Source organism: Mesocricetus auratus, unplaced genomic scaffold (assembly GCF_017639785.1).
Source record: "Mesocricetus auratus isolate SY011 unplaced genomic scaffold, BCM_Maur_2.0 Super-Scaffold_100025, whole genome shotgun sequence".
Lineage (NCBI taxonomy): Eukaryota > Metazoa > Chordata > Mammalia > Rodentia > Cricetidae > Mesocricetus > Mesocricetus auratus.
This window is the reverse complement of record NW_024429206.1, coordinates 12861945-12880045: the sequence shown is the minus strand read 5'-3', so window position 1 is coordinate 12880045 and position 18101 is coordinate 12861945. Positions and strand designations below refer to the sequence as shown.

At 42.3% G+C, this 18101-nt stretch overlaps 1 protein-coding gene across 9 annotated transcripts in view; it reads right to left on the bottom strand.

Annotated features, from left to right (window-relative positions):
* Positions 1-18101, bottom strand: part of Atxn2 (ataxin 2) — an 85261-nt gene that overhangs the window by 45723 nt on the left and 21437 nt on the right. For all 9 annotated transcript variants that reach the window (XM_040731392.1, XM_040731400.1, XM_040731395.1 and 6 more), the window contains exons 2-5: positions 14191-14227; positions 12470-12529; positions 11960-12031; positions 11341-11491 (exon numbers count right to left, since the gene is read on the bottom strand). In XM_040731392.1, the coding sequence (XP_040587326.1) occupies positions 11341-11491; positions 11960-12031; positions 12470-12529; positions 14191-14227 (320 nt within the window). The remainder of the gene's footprint in view (positions 1-11340; positions 11492-11959; positions 12032-12469; positions 12530-14190; positions 14228-18101) is intronic.

Sequence of the window (18101 nt, the reverse complement as noted above, 5' to 3'; positions counted from 1 at the left end):
CGTTGTAGAGATGACCAAACATGAGCACAAAATGCAAGGCTTTGATTTGAGGAGCCCCATCATAGTCAGGCAACAGTCGCTCCTTCAACAGAAAACTAAAGCAGAGAATTAAAGCTACAGTGTCAAAATAAAACCAAGTCCTGAGCTATCTTGCCTTTCACGGAGGCAGGGTGGGACAGAAAGTCAACTCTCTTTGGGCACAAAGTAGGCAAAGAGACCTTCCCTGCATACAATCTCTTCCTGCCCCCAAAACTGAAATCTGGCTTGACTTTAAAGCTCATTTGTGTTAATGGAAACTGCATGTGTGTGTGTGTGTGGGGGGGTGTTTGAGACAGAGTCTCTGTGTAACTTTGTAGACCAGGCTGGCCTCAAACTCAGAGATCCACTTGCCTCTGCCTCCCAAGCGTCGGGATTAAAGGTGGGGGCCACCACTGCCCAGCATTAATGGAAACTCTTACTGGCCAATTGAACTCACTCAACTGGAGACCATGGATGTGCCAAAACTTTCTTGGGATCAGGACAGACTTCATAGCAAAAATCAAAAACAAAAGAGCCACCCCAAATACCAACTGTTAAGCAGAAATTCAAAGATATCAAATTTCCTACATAATGTAACAGGATGATACATTCTCAGAGAACCACACATAACTGCCTCCAAGACACTAACATGAACAGGGAATGTCTAATCCAGAGGTGGCTGCAAAAGGTCATTTTCCGGACACCCTCTAAAAGTTGTATGTAAATGATCGAGAGGACTCAAAATCCTGATTCCAAACTGAAAAGCAGTGAATCTACTTTCATGCTATCTTTCAAGTGGTTACACTGAATGCACAGTTACAAGCTTAACACACACACACACACACACACACACACACACACACACACACACACACTTTGGAGTCTTTTTACTGTGTTAAGGAGCTAGAGAGATGGCTTAACAGTTAAGAGCAATGGCTACTCTTGCAGATATGGACTTGATTCTAATCACCCTCACAACCCTCTGTAACTCTGCTTCTAGGGGATCTAAACACCCTCTTCTGACCTCTATGGGTATGAGCAATATACATGCTGTACATACAGACATGCAGGCAAACACATATACATATAAATTTTTTTTAAAAAGGTGCACTCAAATGACTAGAAATAATCTGCTACCACAAAAATATACTTAAATGTCATACTACGGAAAAGTAACATTTTAAAATTTCTTATGTTTCACAGAACTGAATGGTAAATAAAATGGTAACATTTGTCTGCAATAATATACCTATAAAAAATAAATGATCACTTTTTGGTTTGGTTGTAAGATATAAGACACCACTTGGAGGAATGAATATGCATCTCTAAGGCAATAAGGACTAACCAAGGAGGGCCACGACATATCTTCAATATCTTCATTTCTATATCCAAGATTATTTTTTTTTTTTTTTTGGTTTTTCGAGACAGGGTTTCTCTGTGGCTTTGGAGGCTGTCCTGGAACTCGCTCTGTAGACCAGGCTGGCCTCGAACTCACAGAGATCTGCCTGCCTCTGCCTCCCGAGTGCTGGGATTAAAGGCATGCGCCACCAACGCCCAGCTCTATATCCAAGATTTCTGAACTCCAGAAAACTGTTAAGGCACAGGAAAACTGGCTGTGCCCCTAGGAGACCACTGCTTTCCAACCATCTCTCCAGGTCCCAAGGAGACAGGAGAAAAAAGCTAGCTGTTAAGGGCTCCAAGTAACTGCCATTCTCCTCAGCCCACAGAAACCACAACTGCAACCCAACAAAGACTGATTTCACTGAAGTAGGAGCAAACTACTCCATCTAACAATAAAATGTCTGGCTGAAGAGCTCCTAGTGTAAGCATTAACAGAGACCAAGGAAGCCCAGGAGTGTAAAGGGAAGACCTAGAGTTTGCTATTGAAAGTATGTCTGTCATTCTAAGGAGTGCATGCATTTTTTGGAGAAAGCAAACCCAAGGAGAAGAAAGGTCAGATAAGCTCAAGAAGGCCATCAGTGCTGCAAGGTAACAGGAGGGAAGGGTGACAAGAAGTTCCTCTGTAAAGAGCCCCAAAAAACATAGTATGCAGTCCTAGCCAGGCATTGAAGCCACATCTATAATCTAAATTCAAAGAATGAAAGCAAGAAGTTCACCTTGTGTTTTGAGCTAGCCTAGGCTACAAAGTAATTTCTAATCATACAAATGAGACAATTAATTAAAAAATGTGATGTCCTGCTGGACATGCCTTTAACCCCAGATCTGGGGCGGTGGAGACAGGTGAATCCCTGTGAGCTCAAGGCCAGCCTGGTCTACAGATTGAGTTCTGGGACAGCCAGGGCTATACAGAGAAACAGTGTCTTGAAAAACCAAAACCAAAATAAAAAATGTGATGTCCCAAGTGATCTGTAGTAAGCATAGCCTCTGGTTATTCTGAACAAGGCATGGAATGACACAGTAATGCCAGTGTTTAAGAACCGTAGCCCTGCCGGGCAGTGGTGGTAAACACCTTTAATCCCAGCACTCGGGAGGCAGAGGCAGGTGGGTGAGTTCGAGACCAGCCTGATCTACTGATCTACAAGAGTTAGTTCCAGGACAGCCTCCAAAGCCACAGAGAAACCCTGCCTCGGAAAAAAACAAAAACAAAAACAAAAAAGAATCGTAGCCTTTGAACGATTGGTGGGCAAGAAAAGGTTGGGAGGAAAAGTGGGTGAGGTCACCACTCTAAGGATACCAACTATCTGAGCAAAGAGAGGAGGGACAGACTGTGGATATGATTGTGCCAAGGAAAAGACAACAGATCAAGAAAGCAAACAAGCTGAGCATAATAGCACATACCTGCAATCTTAGGGTTCAGACAAAGCTAAGCCAAGTTCAATACCAACTAGGGCCACACACGCCATTTTTTTTTCCAAGACAGGGTTTCTCTGTATTGTTTTGCAGGCTGTCCTGGAACTCACTCTGTAGACCAGGCTGGTCTCGAACTCACAGAGATACTCCAGCCTCTGCCCCGAGCCCCCCCCGCCACCTTTTAAAATGGCAAGAAAACAATGTTTTCACCTAGATTTTAGCCAAAAGTTTCTTTACATCTGCATTATTTCACTTTGTTTTCTATTTTTGGTACAAGGTCTCACTCTATAGACCTGGTTGCCTTGAACTAACAATAATCTTTTCTCCATCAGCCTGGTAACTATGAGAATTATAGGCCAGAGCCTCCACAGTCTAAGGAGAGGGTCTAGTAGGGCAGTCAGATATGTTCCGCCCTGTTTGGTAGCTTAGGAGTTGATACAGGAACTCCCAGAGCTAGGTTCTCCCACTGAGCTACAGCCCCTACCCACTCCAGTCTTCACATATTAAAGGGTATATGAGAAAGTCCATTTTGTGAGCTAGATAAATAAACCCAGCAGAGCCAGGTATTTCAAGATTGACATGTCATCTCTTTGGGTGGGTGTTTTCTTTGAGACAGGGTCTCTCTATTACATAGCTCTGGCTATTGTAAAACTCATGGGTAGAGCTGTCTCTGACTCCCATGAAAGGGGAATTAAAGGTGTGCCCACCATGCTTGGCCTTGATATGTCATCTTGTAAGACAAGGAACAAACTCTTACCACTACCCTTCAAAGAAAGCTTGTTTTTAAACTCATGAAGTGTTTCATAAAATAGTTTTTGCTTTTAAACTACAAAGAAACACAATGGGATGCTGGGCAGTGATGGTGCACGCCTCTAATTCCAGCACTTGGGAGGGAGGCAGGCAGATCTCTGAGTTTGAGACCAGCCTGGTCTACAGAATGAGTTCCAGGACAGCCTCCAAAGCTACAGAGAAACCCTGTCTCGAAACCCCCTCCCCCACAAAAAAAGAAAAGAAACACAATCAGAACCTGATGCCTGAGTCCAACAATGACAAATTCTTTTGGCTATAAGAAAGGAATTCTATAAAGTACATCCACACAAACAGCTGTGGTTTTCAGTGGGAAAGTACTAAACGAGCAATGGGGTGCCAGAACACACTTCCCCTACCTGAGGTCTTCTGTGGTCAGTGTGTATGCTTTTGAGAGCTGAAAGGAACACATGCATCAGTGGCAAATGAAAACAGCAAAACAAGAGTGTGACAACCTAAAACTGTTGAGGGAAAGGACTCAAGTATTCCAGTAGAAAGCAATTTGCATTTAATAGAATTCAAGGGAAAAAATTCTTAGGAATAAAACGGAGAGACACAGGCATGCATGTGGTCTCAGTACTCAACAAAGGCTATGTAGCAAGGGTATTGAACTTGTATCCAGACCAAGCAAGACCATCTCCAAACACAAAAAGGAAAAAGGTGTCCTAAGTGTGAAAACAATTACTCTAGAGGACGCAGATGTTTCTTTAAAACAAACAAAAAACAAAAGAAAACCACAGAAGATGACCTGAGTAAATAAAAATGTAATCTCTTTAAAAACTCGATCTGTGATTATGCCAAAAATAACAAAACAATACTAAAACTCACTGTGAAACACAAGTAAATCAGAGCAGTCAAAACCATTTTAAAGGTTGGGTGTGGTGGTGCATGCCCCATTACTCTGGAGGCAGAAGATCATGCATGGTGGTGAGATTTCTGAGCTCTACGACAGTGAAAGTTGCACAGTGAGATTCTGCCTCAACCCCCCACCCCCCCACACACACACACAAAACCAAACACATGTGCTTACCTGCTGGAGAGTTCAAGAATACCACTTGCTTTCAGTAACCGAGACACAGTGAGTGGTGGAACCTGCCTTCCACTTGCCTCATTATTACCCAGCAGAGGGAGAGGCATTCTCAATCCCCTTAAACTGTGGTTCTTTGGTTAGTAAGGAAGGCAGGTCACCATTCTGTGTGTACAGCAAATCTCTATCCTACGTTTCCTAGTTTCTAACATTTTCTAAAGATAAATCGTTAGCTTTATATAAAACAAAATTTATTTTATCTTTTGTTTTTGATGGTCAGTCTTGTTCTAATTTGCTTTTCTGTTGCTGTGATAAACACCGTGAGTTTGGAGGAAAAAGATCTTATTGCCTACAGGTTCATCGAGGAGAGAAGGTAGGAATTCAAGATAAGAACTTGACACAGATACTTTGGTGGAATGCTGCTTGCTGGCTTACTCCCAAACTCATAGTTATCTACTCTTACATAGCCCAGGCCACCTGCGCAGAGGTAGCGCCACCCCACAGTGGGTTTGAACCTCCACCAACCAACAATAAAAAATACCCCACAGCCCCTGGGTGAGGTGGTGCATGCCTTTAATCCCACCACTCAGGAGTCAGAGGCTGGTGGATCTCTTGAACTGGACAGCCTGGTCTACAGACTCCAGAACAGCCAGGGCTACATAGAAAAACCTTGTCTAAAAACCAAACAAACAAAATGCCCCACAGACATTTGCAAAGGTCAGTCTGAAGAAATTCTTTACTAAGAGTCCCTCTTCCCAAGTGTGCCAATTACTAACAAAATTAATCAGCACATGCATAAAAAGATTCTTCTCTCTCAAAATTATAAAATATCAGGTATGCTGTATCATATGTCTGAATCTCACTGTTGTCTTAACATTGTACTGTGCTGAAATAGTGGGGAATAGGAAGCTAATCTCTCCTAAACATTATCCAATACCCTAGCCAATGGCATTCTTGTCTGATGTGAAGCCTGACCTTTATTGTCACACGGACTGAGGGTGCTCTAATTCTCTGCCACTGCAAACAATGAGCTCCGCTGCATTTTCATGCCTGGGAAGGCAAGTCCTCCCTACTGCTCTCAAGGAAACATTTTCACCTTTTCTTTGTCAATAGGAAGTGCAGAACCTTTAATATCCCATCAGTACCTATAAAAATGAAGATCTTTAGGAGATCATAAGATCACTGAGAACTGACCAAACTACAGTATTAAATACTTCCATTCAAACAGAACCATATTTTCAATCTATCCAAATCTACTCTAATAATGTTTTCACTTAGTATTACTGTTGTTTTTGCAATACCAATGAAAATTTATCAATTTAACAGTGGTCTAATAGTCATTACTTTAGTCTGTCTTGGGTTCTCTTTTTTTTTTTTTTTTTTTTTTTTTGATTTTTCGAGACAGGGTTTCTCTGTATTGTTTTGGAGGCTGTCCTGGAACTCACTCTGTAGACCAGGCTGGCCTCGAACTCACAGAGATCCGCCTGCCTCTGCCTCCCGAGTGCTGGGATTAAAGGCATGCGCCACCAACGCCTGGCTTGGGTTCTCTTTTTGTTGAGTTGATATTCGTGTGTTGTGTCACCCCAAAAGTCTGTCACACAACACATGGCCATACACATGAAAAATACAGACGAGAACTTCTGTATTTTCTGAAAGGTGTGAAAGTAACTTTCTACCACACCAGGCTAACAATTCATTTTTTGTGAATATTTTCACAAGTGTCAGTATTTGCCTAAAGTGGTATTTACTAACATAACCAGAGATTCACAGGCGGACACAAAGGGGACACAAAGAAATTAAACGTACACACATCACACTAGGTACTCAAAAGGAATTCAAAAGAATTCCTGCATCTCTCTACACTGTCCACAGCCATAAGCAGAGTGACAATACTCCAGAGACCAACAAGACTGCTCAGAGGTTATAGAAAACTGTCTTAGCTTTCTTAGCCCTTGATTTTATTGTATTACTTTCAGGATATGTGTGTATGGGGAGGGGGGGTATAACACACTCCTGTACTTGCCAGAAGGTCCTCCTCTGTTATTCTTAGCTTTTTTCATTTAAAGCACAGTCCCTTCATGAATCTGGAGCTTGGCATTTTTCAACTATACTGGAAGGCCAGCAAGCTCCAGCAATCTTCCTGCCTCCATGATACTCAGTGCTGGGTTTCACTAGGATACACTAGCGTTGGGATTCAAACAGAGGTGTCTATGGTTGTACAGCATGTACTGTAAGTCACTGAGTCATCTCTCCAGTCCTGGCTTCCCAATCTTCATATAAAATTATGGTTCTTTCAAAATATTTTAGAAACCAGGTAGTGGTGGCGGCGCATGCCTTTAGTTCCAGTGTTTGGGAGGCAGAGGCAGGCAGATCTCTGTGAATTTGAGGCTGCCAGGTCTTACAGTTAGTTCTAGGACAGTCAAGGTCACACAAAGACACTGTCTCAAAAAACCAATGATAAACACTGGGAAGAAACCTCACCCACATACAACCTGGTCCAAGGTACAGGTGCTTGGGAGGGGGCTTGCACATTACAAGGCAGAGAGAGTGCATGAAAGAAAAGAGGGCACAGCATGTGAGAGGACAGTGTAAAGGAGGAAAACTAAGCCAGGAAAGCGGGTGCAGACACCAGTAACTCTGAACAGCATCAAATGCAGCATTAGAGTCTGTAAGAGCCCAAAAGACTCTGGTAAAGGGGCTCCAGGTAGCTTCTGGTAGGACTCTGATGTATGGGGAAGGAAAAAGGGATTCTTCTCAAGGGAAAGGACATCTGAATAATTTATACACCGGGAAGTGAAGGAGTCAGTAGCTTGGAGAGTGTGGAGTGTAGAAATAAGTGGGTCAGGTGGTGGTGACACACACCTTTAGTGCCAGCACTAGAGAGGCAGAGGCAGACAGATCTCTGTGATTTCAAGGCCAGCCTGGTCTACAGAATGAGTGCCAAGACTGGCTCCACAGCTGAGAAACCCTGTCTTGAAAAACCAAAGAACAAGATGGGGTCAGAGAGATGGTCCAGCACTTAAGAGCACCCACATGACAGCCTTTAACTATCTGTAACTCCAGTGCCAATGCACACAAAATAAAGTTAAATATTTTTTTTTAAAAAAGGTCAAGATGGTGGTCCATGCCTAAGAAGGTGAGCTCATTCAACACCCAGAGCCCACAGTGAGGAGGAACCAACTCCAAAAAGTTGTCCTCTTACCTCTACACAGTCATACACAAGGATATTACACACACTTACAATTAGTAAGAACCAAAGGAAAGATCAGGGAGTGGGAACGCTGTGGAAGAAACAAGTAGAGGAAAGAAGTGGGTTTAGTAGTTGCTTCCACAAAGCCAGAGAAAAGAGAATCAAATTTGTAGAGGAGGAGTGAGCGGTAGTTGTAGTTACCCCAAAGATCATTCTCAATAAGCCATTTGCTCATTACCTCTTACTGAATGTGGCAGCTGAGAAGCACAAGTGATTTCTGTTTGCTTCTAATTGCAAAGGATCAGCAATCAGAAACTGAATGAGACACGTAATACTAGTACAAGCATCAGTGCTGAGCATGAGATTAGACATAAAGCATGTTCTGCTACTGCTCTTTTTAAAACGCCAGCACGAAATAGTGGCAATGCAGAGGGAAAAATGATTTAGGCTAAGGGTCAGCAAGCTTTCCTGTCAAAGGTCAGATGAGGGATATGTGGGGCCTAGCTGTCTGATAAGACTAACCTCTAGCAGCTGCAACCAGCTCATGAATGAAGGAACACAGCACTGTTACAATCAAACTTTGTGTACTACTGTGTCCATCTGCTGACCCACTATCCTGGTGGAGACTACACAAAGACACAAAGCAGTAAAGCGGCAGCATGAGACAAGCAAGAGAGAGACGCCACATAAATCCAAAATGTGGGGAAGTCATCAAAACAAAGGACACAATACAAATGCAAGATCACTAATCACTAGAGACTGGGGAACAGGCAGTAGCAGGCAGTATGAGGACCTGGATGGAGGTTGGGGGAGTGGGGGGAGACAATGGGAAGATCAGGAAAACAAAAATGGGAAATAAAGATTAGACAGTGACCCTGGAAAGAGTAGAGAAGAAACAGAAGTCTGGTTCCAAATCAAACAGCAACAAAAGAAAGAACTAAAAACAGGTGGCAAAAAGAGGAAAAAGCGGAGGGTGGGGCAGGCACATTTGGTAAAGCGCTTGCAGAGGAAGCCTGAGGACCTGAGCTCCAACCCAACAACCCACACAAATATGCCACATTCTGCTGCGCAACTGTCCTAAGTGCTAGGGATGCAGAGACAGGAAAAGCCCTAGATATACTGGCTACCCAGTGAGCTCCAGGTTCAATAAGAAAACATATCCCCAAAACAAATATGGTAGAACATGATTGAGGAAAACACCTACCATGCATGGTGACACACCCTACAATACCAGCACTCCAGAGGCAAAAGCAAGTGGATTTCTGAGTTTGAGGCTAGTCTGGCCTATATAGTGAGTTCTAGGATAGCCAGGGACCCTGGCTCAAAAAAGAAAAGGGGAAAACAAACAAAAAAACCCATCCAACATCTCCATCTCCCCCTCCCTTTTCCCCTCCAGCCCCAGGGCTAGGAGGATGACTCAGTGAGTAAAAGACTTGCCATGTACACGAGGGGCTGAATTTGAATCCCAAGAACCCGCCTTTTCTCAGTTTCTATAGATCCCAAGCTCCCCTTAAGGGGACATGATAGTGAAGACAAGAATCCCTTGAGTTCACACTCGTAGCTAGTCTGGTGTACACAGTACACCCACACTCATACACATCATACATACACACACAGAGAAAAAGAAAACAAAACAAGAGCAGGGCAGTGGTGGTACATAACTTTAAAATCAGCACCTAAGAGGCAGAGGCAGGTGGATTCTCTGTGAGTTCTTGAGGCCAGTCTGGTATACAGAGAGAGCTCCAAGACAGCCAAAGCTGTTACATAGAGAAACCCTTTCTCAAAAAAATCATGAGTGTGTGTGTGCATATTTTGCCCGTATGTGTGTCTGTGAATGGCTGTCGAAGCATGAACAGAAGAGGGCATCAGATCTGTAGAAGTGCAGAACTCCCAAGCTCCTTCTCCAGCACCATGTCTGCCGGCATGCTCCCATGTACTGCCATGATGATAATGGACTAACCTCAGAAACTGTAAGCTATCCAATTAAATGTGTTCTAAGAGTTTCCATAGACCTGGCAGTGGTGGAGCACGCCTTTAATCCCAGCACTCAGGAGGCAAGAGTTTGAAACCAGCCTGGTCTACAAGAGCTAGTTCCAGGACAGCCTCCAAAGTCACAGAGAAACCCTGCCTCAAACAAACAAACAAACAAATCCCAGTACTAGGAACAGAGGCATGAAGCTTTATCACTGGAGGACAAGATAACAAGAGACCCTGTCTTAAAAACTAAACAAATGCTGGGCATAATGACACACAACTTAAATCCCAGCACTCCAAGGGCAGAGGTAGCTAAATCTCTGGAATCAGTCTGGTCTACAGAGTGAGTTTCAGGACAGCCAAGACTACACAGTGAGACCCGGAGGTGGGGGGAGAGGGAAATGCACAATTAAGGATTAAGCAAACAACAAAACAAACATCAGAACTTCAGAGTTGGGGATGGGGCTCAGTAGTAGGGTTTGCCTAGCATATGTAAGGCCATGGGGTGGATCTCCAGCACGGCAAAATAAACAACACAAGCAGGGGCTGGTTGGGTATAGCAATGGTAACATGCTCACCTAGCATTCAATGTCCTAGGCTTGACCCACAGCACTCCCCAAACAAGCGCATTGCAAAAATAGAGCAGCCAAAGATTGTTCTTTGTTACAGCCAACACTCTTCTCAGAGTACTGTATGTACACTCAGCCCATTTGATTTTCCCCTTTGTCTTCTCACCAAAGTCAGTTTTAGTATTTGAAAACATGAAATCTTTCAAAAGTATAAATATAAATTATTTGCTATTCCAAATTATAAGCAAAATTGACTCTAAAGACAGCAACTAGAAAAGCATTTGTCTCCTTCATGTGTGACTGAAGGTTCTTTGAAGATTACAAATCAAAGTCCCCATCACTGTTGGCCTCTGCAACAGGAAAGATGATGAGTAAGGGGAGAACTGTGTTGAGAAAGGCTGTAACTCCTGTGGCTCCAAGTTTCAGAAACAGCTGTTAGCACAAACTGAAGCATGAAATTCAAATTATAGTTAATGACAATCTACCATTCAAGAATTTTTTAATTGCAAAGGCCCTTTTCCAATGTTACTAAGTGCCTATCAGGATGAAGGGACAGCCGGGTGGTGGTGGCGGCAGCAGTGCACACCTTTAATCCCAGCACTCAGGAGGCAAAGGCAGGAGACTCTCTGTGAGTTCAAAGCCAGCCTGGTCTACAAAGTGAATTCTGGGACAGCCAGGAGTATTACACAGAGAAACTCTGTCTCAAATAAACAAACAAAAAATCAACTATGTTTCCCTAGAAAATACAACTATTTAAAAGAAAATCTCATTCCTAGGTCTGAAGGCAAATGACTACAACCTCAGCACTGGGAAGGCAAAAGCAGAAGGATCTAGAGCCACATGGCAAGATCCTGTCTCAAGGGAGGAAAAACCAAGTTTGTAGAATTTCGGGAGGGAGTCTATTACACCAAAAGGGCCGGGGTGACTTGGAAACCAATGCCTACCTCTTCGTGCGTAACTGGAATCTGTATCTTTAAACTGTACTACAACGAAGTCTGAGCATTTGAACAAAATACTCTCCATTATTTCTTCACGTTTTGGCCCCGAACTGGATTCTGTACTTTTCTCATGTGCAGCATCAAGTACCAAATCACACTAAAATAAAAAATGAATAAGCATTAAAATCATTAAATAATATTTACAGGGATATTTAGCCCATCAAAGCAAAAGCAAGCATCATGAGAAAACCTGACAAGGATGTCCCGTTTAGAAATGTAATCTGTCACAAACTCTAATTCCAGAAATCCTTAGAACTGACAGCTATTCTTGTTACAGTATATCTGATGTATACTAGTACTAACAGAGGGAAGTAACTCAGCACACAACTCTTCTAGCAGACAATGCTGAAAATGATTGCATATCATCAACACATACAGTATTCTCAGTTATCCAAACCAGTCATTAAATAATAAGAATTTGTTGCATGAAAAAATGGATAGTTGTATAGTAAGCAGGAAAACACTATCTCAAGAACTCAGCTGCCAAATCCACAGTCAGCTCAGACATATGACCCCCTCAGGAAGTGACATGACCATAAAAAGGTGACCAAATAGTAAAAATTACCTTAGGGCTGTATGTTTTAAAAACTCCTTCATATACACCTCCATTTTTCACTTGTACTTCACATTTTGATCCCTAGAAGACACAATTATTTTAAATAAACGGTGTGCTACCTCCCCATCAGAGAAGTGCTTCATTTCACTTTATATAAGACTCATTCAGTACTGGATATTGACTAGCAACACATTTACATTGCACCGAATTCTCTACGTGGTACAACTCCTAAGTGAGTATGAACTGAGCATTAAAGCTACACATTTCTGCCCAAACTACCATCACTTAACAAAATATTACACAAGACAATCAGCTATAAACACTATCATGCATACATCAGGGTTAGCAAGAATTTATTTTTCTGTGAGCTATAATCAACTCTATATCATTCTAATATATTTTTAAATAATCTTCATTAAGTACAATCTAATAATAGTAGGTTGAGAATTGTTCTCTACATTTAAATGCCACGAAATATTCAACCCAAAGGACTTTGTCCCCAATAATCAGGTAACTTACAACAACTGATGTAAGTATATGAACCATCCTCACGTTTGCATAGATTCCATCAAAAGAAATCTGGAAGTTTGAAAAATGAACATGATTACTAGCTGGTATTTGTACTTGTCTATATAGTAAAGCCAACACTTCTCCAGTTGTAAGATGTTTGGATTATAATGCACAAAGGAAAAGTTGGTTACTATCATGTTTTGTTTCCTTAGAGAATAGAGAGTTGGAGTTTTAACAATGAACTCAAACACTATTCCAACTAATAATTAGTATGATATAAAACCAACAAAAACAGCAGACTTACACCTCCACATATAAGAAAAAAACCTCTGAAGAACACAAACCAATATTTGTAAGGGATAGATTTTGCACAGCTGCCAGGTGGGGAAATGTCATGCTGTCTTAGAGTGCAATAGTGGCTGCAGGATTATAAAGTTAAAAACAGTCAAGCATGCTTACACACACCTTTAATCTCAGTATTGTGGAAGGTATGGATCTTTGTGAATTCCAGGCCATCCTGGTCTATACAGTGAGTTTCCAGGACAGTCAGGCTACGTATTAAGACCTTGTCTCAAAAACACACACACAATTAAAAAAAAAAAAAAAGACAAGGACTGGTGAGAGGGCTCAGTGGCTAAAGACACAATGAGCCCAATGTCCTGAGTTCAACCCCCACCAAGTAACACTCCAACTACCATACCTGCACCAAGGTTCACCCACTATCCCCACACTAAAAAAACATACACCACAACACAGTCAACCATCAGCTAGACTAGGGCTTAGCTGGATGGAAGAGTGCTTGCCTAGCATATTAAAGAGCCTGCACTCCAATTCCAGCACCAAGTGCAGCTAGGTAGTGAGGAAAGACCTCACAATCTATCTCAATAAAGTAGGAGTGCTGAGCACCTTGTACCACCAGCTTCTCTCAGCATGTTTGAATCAAAGCAACAGAACTACTCCAGGCTGGACTACAACTACACAAAGGCATGTCCACTGGACTCTCAAGAAGAAGATAACCTGATCAATAAAGACATTTCAAAATTCAGTAGTGCTGGATATGGTAGCACATTTCTTTAATCCCAGAACTTGGGAGACAGAGGCAGTTCGAGATCAGCCTGGTCTACAGAGTGAGTTCCAGGACAGTCAAACTATTACACCTAAAAACCCTATCTGGAGGGAAAAAAAAAAAAAGGAATGTGAAAACAAACAAAACCTCTCAGAGGCAGCCAGATCACTGTGAGTTTATGGCTAACCTGGTCTACATAAGTTCTAGACCAGCCAAGGCTACACAATAGATCCTGTCTCAAAAATCACCAATGAGTAGCAGCTTCTCAAATGGACCTTTATACTCTTTGTGTTCATTTTAACTTCACTGGTAAAAGTTGGAAAATGTCAGATGAGAAGATATTTCCCAAGAAAAAAAAATGAAAGGAGTTTAAACAGACAACACACTAATTCAAACAAAAAGCCAAAGAACTTTACAAACTCTGGTCCTAGAACATCAAAGCACTCAACTTGGCATCAGTATTATACATGACACAAATACTATTAACAGAAAACTGTACATTTCATAATTCTTATTGAAAAGCAACACAAAATCAATAACTAACTGATTCATCTATATATTGTCTGTAGCACAATTCAAGAGATTTTATTCTTAGCTTTACAATGGGTCTATGGTTAGAAATCACACTTTACATATTTTTACATGTAACATGGAAGTTACTCACCGTAGGCTGAGACAGTCCTTTGTTACTGTTCCGACCTCTGAAAAGATTAAACATTATTTTTATTAAATTCAAAAGATTACATATGATTAAAAACATTTTTAAATAATCTTATAATTCTACTCAAATACAAGCCAGGCTGTATGTTGAAGGGGCCATCTAACCCTGAGAGACAAGAAATCAAAGTGGCTGTGTGCTGTGCTACCAGGCCAGGGAGAGATTACCACAGACAGGGAAGAAAGACAAGACTGGTGTTTTAGGTCAAAACCAAATGGATGAGTCAGGCATTGTGGTGCTTGCCTTTAATACCAGCAATAGGCAGAAGCAGGCAGATTCAAGGACAGCCTGGTCTACATAGTGAGTTCCAGGGCAGCCAAAGCTACTAGGTGAGACTGTCTGTATAAAACAAACAAACAAACAAACCAAAAACAAATTATGAGAGAAGAGTGAAGACAGACTAGCTGGGTGTGGTGGTGCAAGCTTGTACCCCACACTTCAGACTGAGGCAGTGAATGCGGTGGATTTGAGGTTAGCAAGGGATACAAAATAAGACCTTGTCTCCCTACCCCAAACAAGTACACCCAAAGAAAAAAGGACATTAACACAAAGCAATAGCATTCTTAAAAGCAAGGTCTGATGGAGCACACTTGTAATCATGTAATGACTGATACCCCAATCAGCTCTCATTTTCCTGTCTCTAAAAAGTAATATGGCCGGGAAGTGGTGCATGCCTTTAATCCCAGCACTCGGGAGGCCGAGGCAGGCAGATCTGTAAGTTCAAGGCCAGCTTGGTCTTCAGAATGAGTTCCAGGACAATCAGCTGTTATACAGAGAAACCCCGTTTCAAAAAACAAAACAAAAAAAAAGTAGCTAATATGTCTGCAACTATAGAAAAACTATTAAAAAGTTAAAACAGGGTTTTTCAGAAGGCTCAGCAGGTAAAAGGCACATGCTACCAAGCCTATGACCTGAATTCAATCCCCAGGACCCAAACATGACGAGAGAACCAACTCCTGTATATTGTCCTCTGACCACTATATGTGTGCTTTGACAAACATACACACAAAGCAAATAAATGCTTAAACATTAAATAATTCTAAAACATTAACTTCTAAATATACGTCTCTGATAGAACTGGCATTGTGATATGGCAGATCTGGTGGTCCACAGCTCTAATTCCAGCTGAGGCAGTAGGATCTTGACTCTGAGACTAGCCTGGGCTACAATGTAAAAATCAGGAATTGTCCAATAAGAGCTTTTCTTTGCCAACCCTCACCCTTGGAAAAGATATGAGACACAAAACTTAACCACCCGATTGGGAATATAGCTCAGAGGTACAGAATGCTTGCCTAACATGTTTGAGCCCTAACTCAGATTCCAGCACTGCAGAAACAAAACCCACAGTAAACACAAGACACAAGGGGCTGGAGAGACCACTCAGAGGTTAAGAGCACTAACTGCAGCCGGGCAGTGGTGGCGCATGCCTTTAATCCCAGCACTTGGGAGGCAGAGGCAGGCGGATCTCTGTGAGTTTGAGACCAGCCTGGTCTACAGAGAGAGTTCCAGGACAGCCTCCAAAACAATACAGAGAAACCCCCGTCTTGGGAAAAAAAAAAAAAGAGGTTTGAAGGTGTGAATTGGAATGTCTGAACACACATGAAGGTGGAAAGAGAGAACTGACTCTACACAGTCACCCTCTGACTTCCAAACACACACTGTGGTATGTGTACACTACATTAATACACATAAGTCATATATTTCTATTATTTAAATGTGCAGGGTAGGTTGATCTATACAGACAGAAAGTTAGTGGCTGCTTAACACAGCAGGGGTGGGGAGGTGGGCTGCCCCCGCCCAATGGCAGGACAAGCAGGAGTGATTGCTACTGGATGTGGAGTTTCTTTTGGGAGTGGTGAAATATTCTAGAAATGAATGTAGTGATTCAACAGATTGGGGGCCAACTAGATGGCTCAGCAGGTTAAGAGTGCTTGTGGCTAAACTCATGCATGACCCCCAGAGACCCCATGATAGAAAAAGTGGGGGGGAAAAAAAGCACTGACTGTTCTTCCAGAGGTCCTGAGTTCAAATTCCCAGCAACCACATGGTGGCTCACAACCATCTGTAATGGGATCTGGTGCCCTCTTCTGGCCTGCAGGCATACATGCAGACAGACACTATACATAACAAATAAATCTAAAACAAAACAAAAACAAAAAACAAACAAAAAACTCACAAGACATGAGTAGCAACTGGTGCCTTGTAACGTGGACTATTTTCAAGTGAAGTGAACAATACCACTGTTCCTTTGTACTCTCGGAGATTGATCCACGACCCCATCAAAGCTAAAATTCAAGGATGTTCAAATCCCTTGTGGTACTTGCATAACTCGCATACCTTGTTTATTATTTAAAGCATCCAGTCAAATGCAAATGTCACATATACGTGATTGTATTTTTTAGACAAAAGCAAGGAATAAACCGGCCATACAATCAGTGCTGGTAGAATCCACCAACCCTTGCCATCCTCAGTCAGTTTAACCTGCAAGTCTGGAATGAAGGCCATATGCTATACAGCATAAGGACTGGGCTCTCACCACAACAATACTGTATTTCTGCTTCACACTTTGTGGAATTACACAACTGGAATCCCATTTTAAAGTTGTTGGTGGGTGAGTGCCTGCCTGTACGTCTGTACATCTTGTACGTGCGTGAGGACCATAAGAGCTGGAGGAGAGCACTGGATTACCCAGAACAAAAAAATTATAAGCTTCCATGTGGGTGCTGGGAAACAAATCCAGGTCCTCTGCAAGAGCAGACAGTGTTCTTCACCACTGGGCCTTCTGTCCAACCCCACAATGACATTTTAATACAGCAACTGCACACTCCAATTAAGCCAAAATTTGAAATATTCAATAAATAACAAAATTTAGGTGCTGAAAGCATAGAGCAGTAAGTATCACCAATTCCTCAGCAGCCACATCAGCAGGAACTCTGCAGCAAGCCTAATCTAACTGTTGTCTTCCTCACCTTCACTTAATTAGAAAAGCATGGCTTGGACCAGGTGACCTCTCATTTCTTTCAGGGATTCTGTAACACCCTGCTTCCCTTCACACATTACAAAATGTTCTTGACACCTGACAAAATGGTTCTGTGGGTAAAGGCAATGCCACCTAGCCTGACAACCCAAGTTCCATCCCTAGCCCCACACAGTGGAAGGACAGAAATCACACAGGTTGACCTCTGACCTGCACATTCCAGTCAGGAGCCATTTGAAAAGAAAAGAAAGTCTTAAAACATAAAGAACTTGATTAGTAACTTGTCACAGATCTTACTAGGAACCAAGTTCAATGTTAAGCACTGGATTCTAATCAACCATCTGTTTTATAGTTGATGGAAATGAACTTTGACCTAAACCACCCAACCCAGTTCATGTGCAGTAAAGTCCTGCTGAAGCCAAGTGTACCTGATCTACACGCAGGCTTTTGCTTATGGGCTGTTTTCTCTCAGAAGTCACATCCCAAGAACAACTTCCAGGTACCCTTCTAACTTTACAATTACAGCTTAGACTTAAGACAGGCTGTTAGTAGTGTGTGCCCACCCTGGGTTCCATTCCCAGTACCACACAAAATTCAGATACAATGAGACACACTTGCAATCTTAGCATTCAGGAGGTAGAAACAGGATCAGGAGTTCAAGGTCTGAACCACAGAGATAGCTCTTTCAGAAGAGTAGTTAGGTTCCCAGCATCTACATGAGGTGACTTGCAATTGCCTGTAACTCTAGTATCAGGGCTCTAACTCCTCTTCTGGCCTTCACAGGCACTTCACACATGCACACAGACACAAAGACACACATACTTAAGGCAGGTCAAGGCCAGCCTCAGCTACACAAGAGCTAGAGTCCAGTCTAGACTAT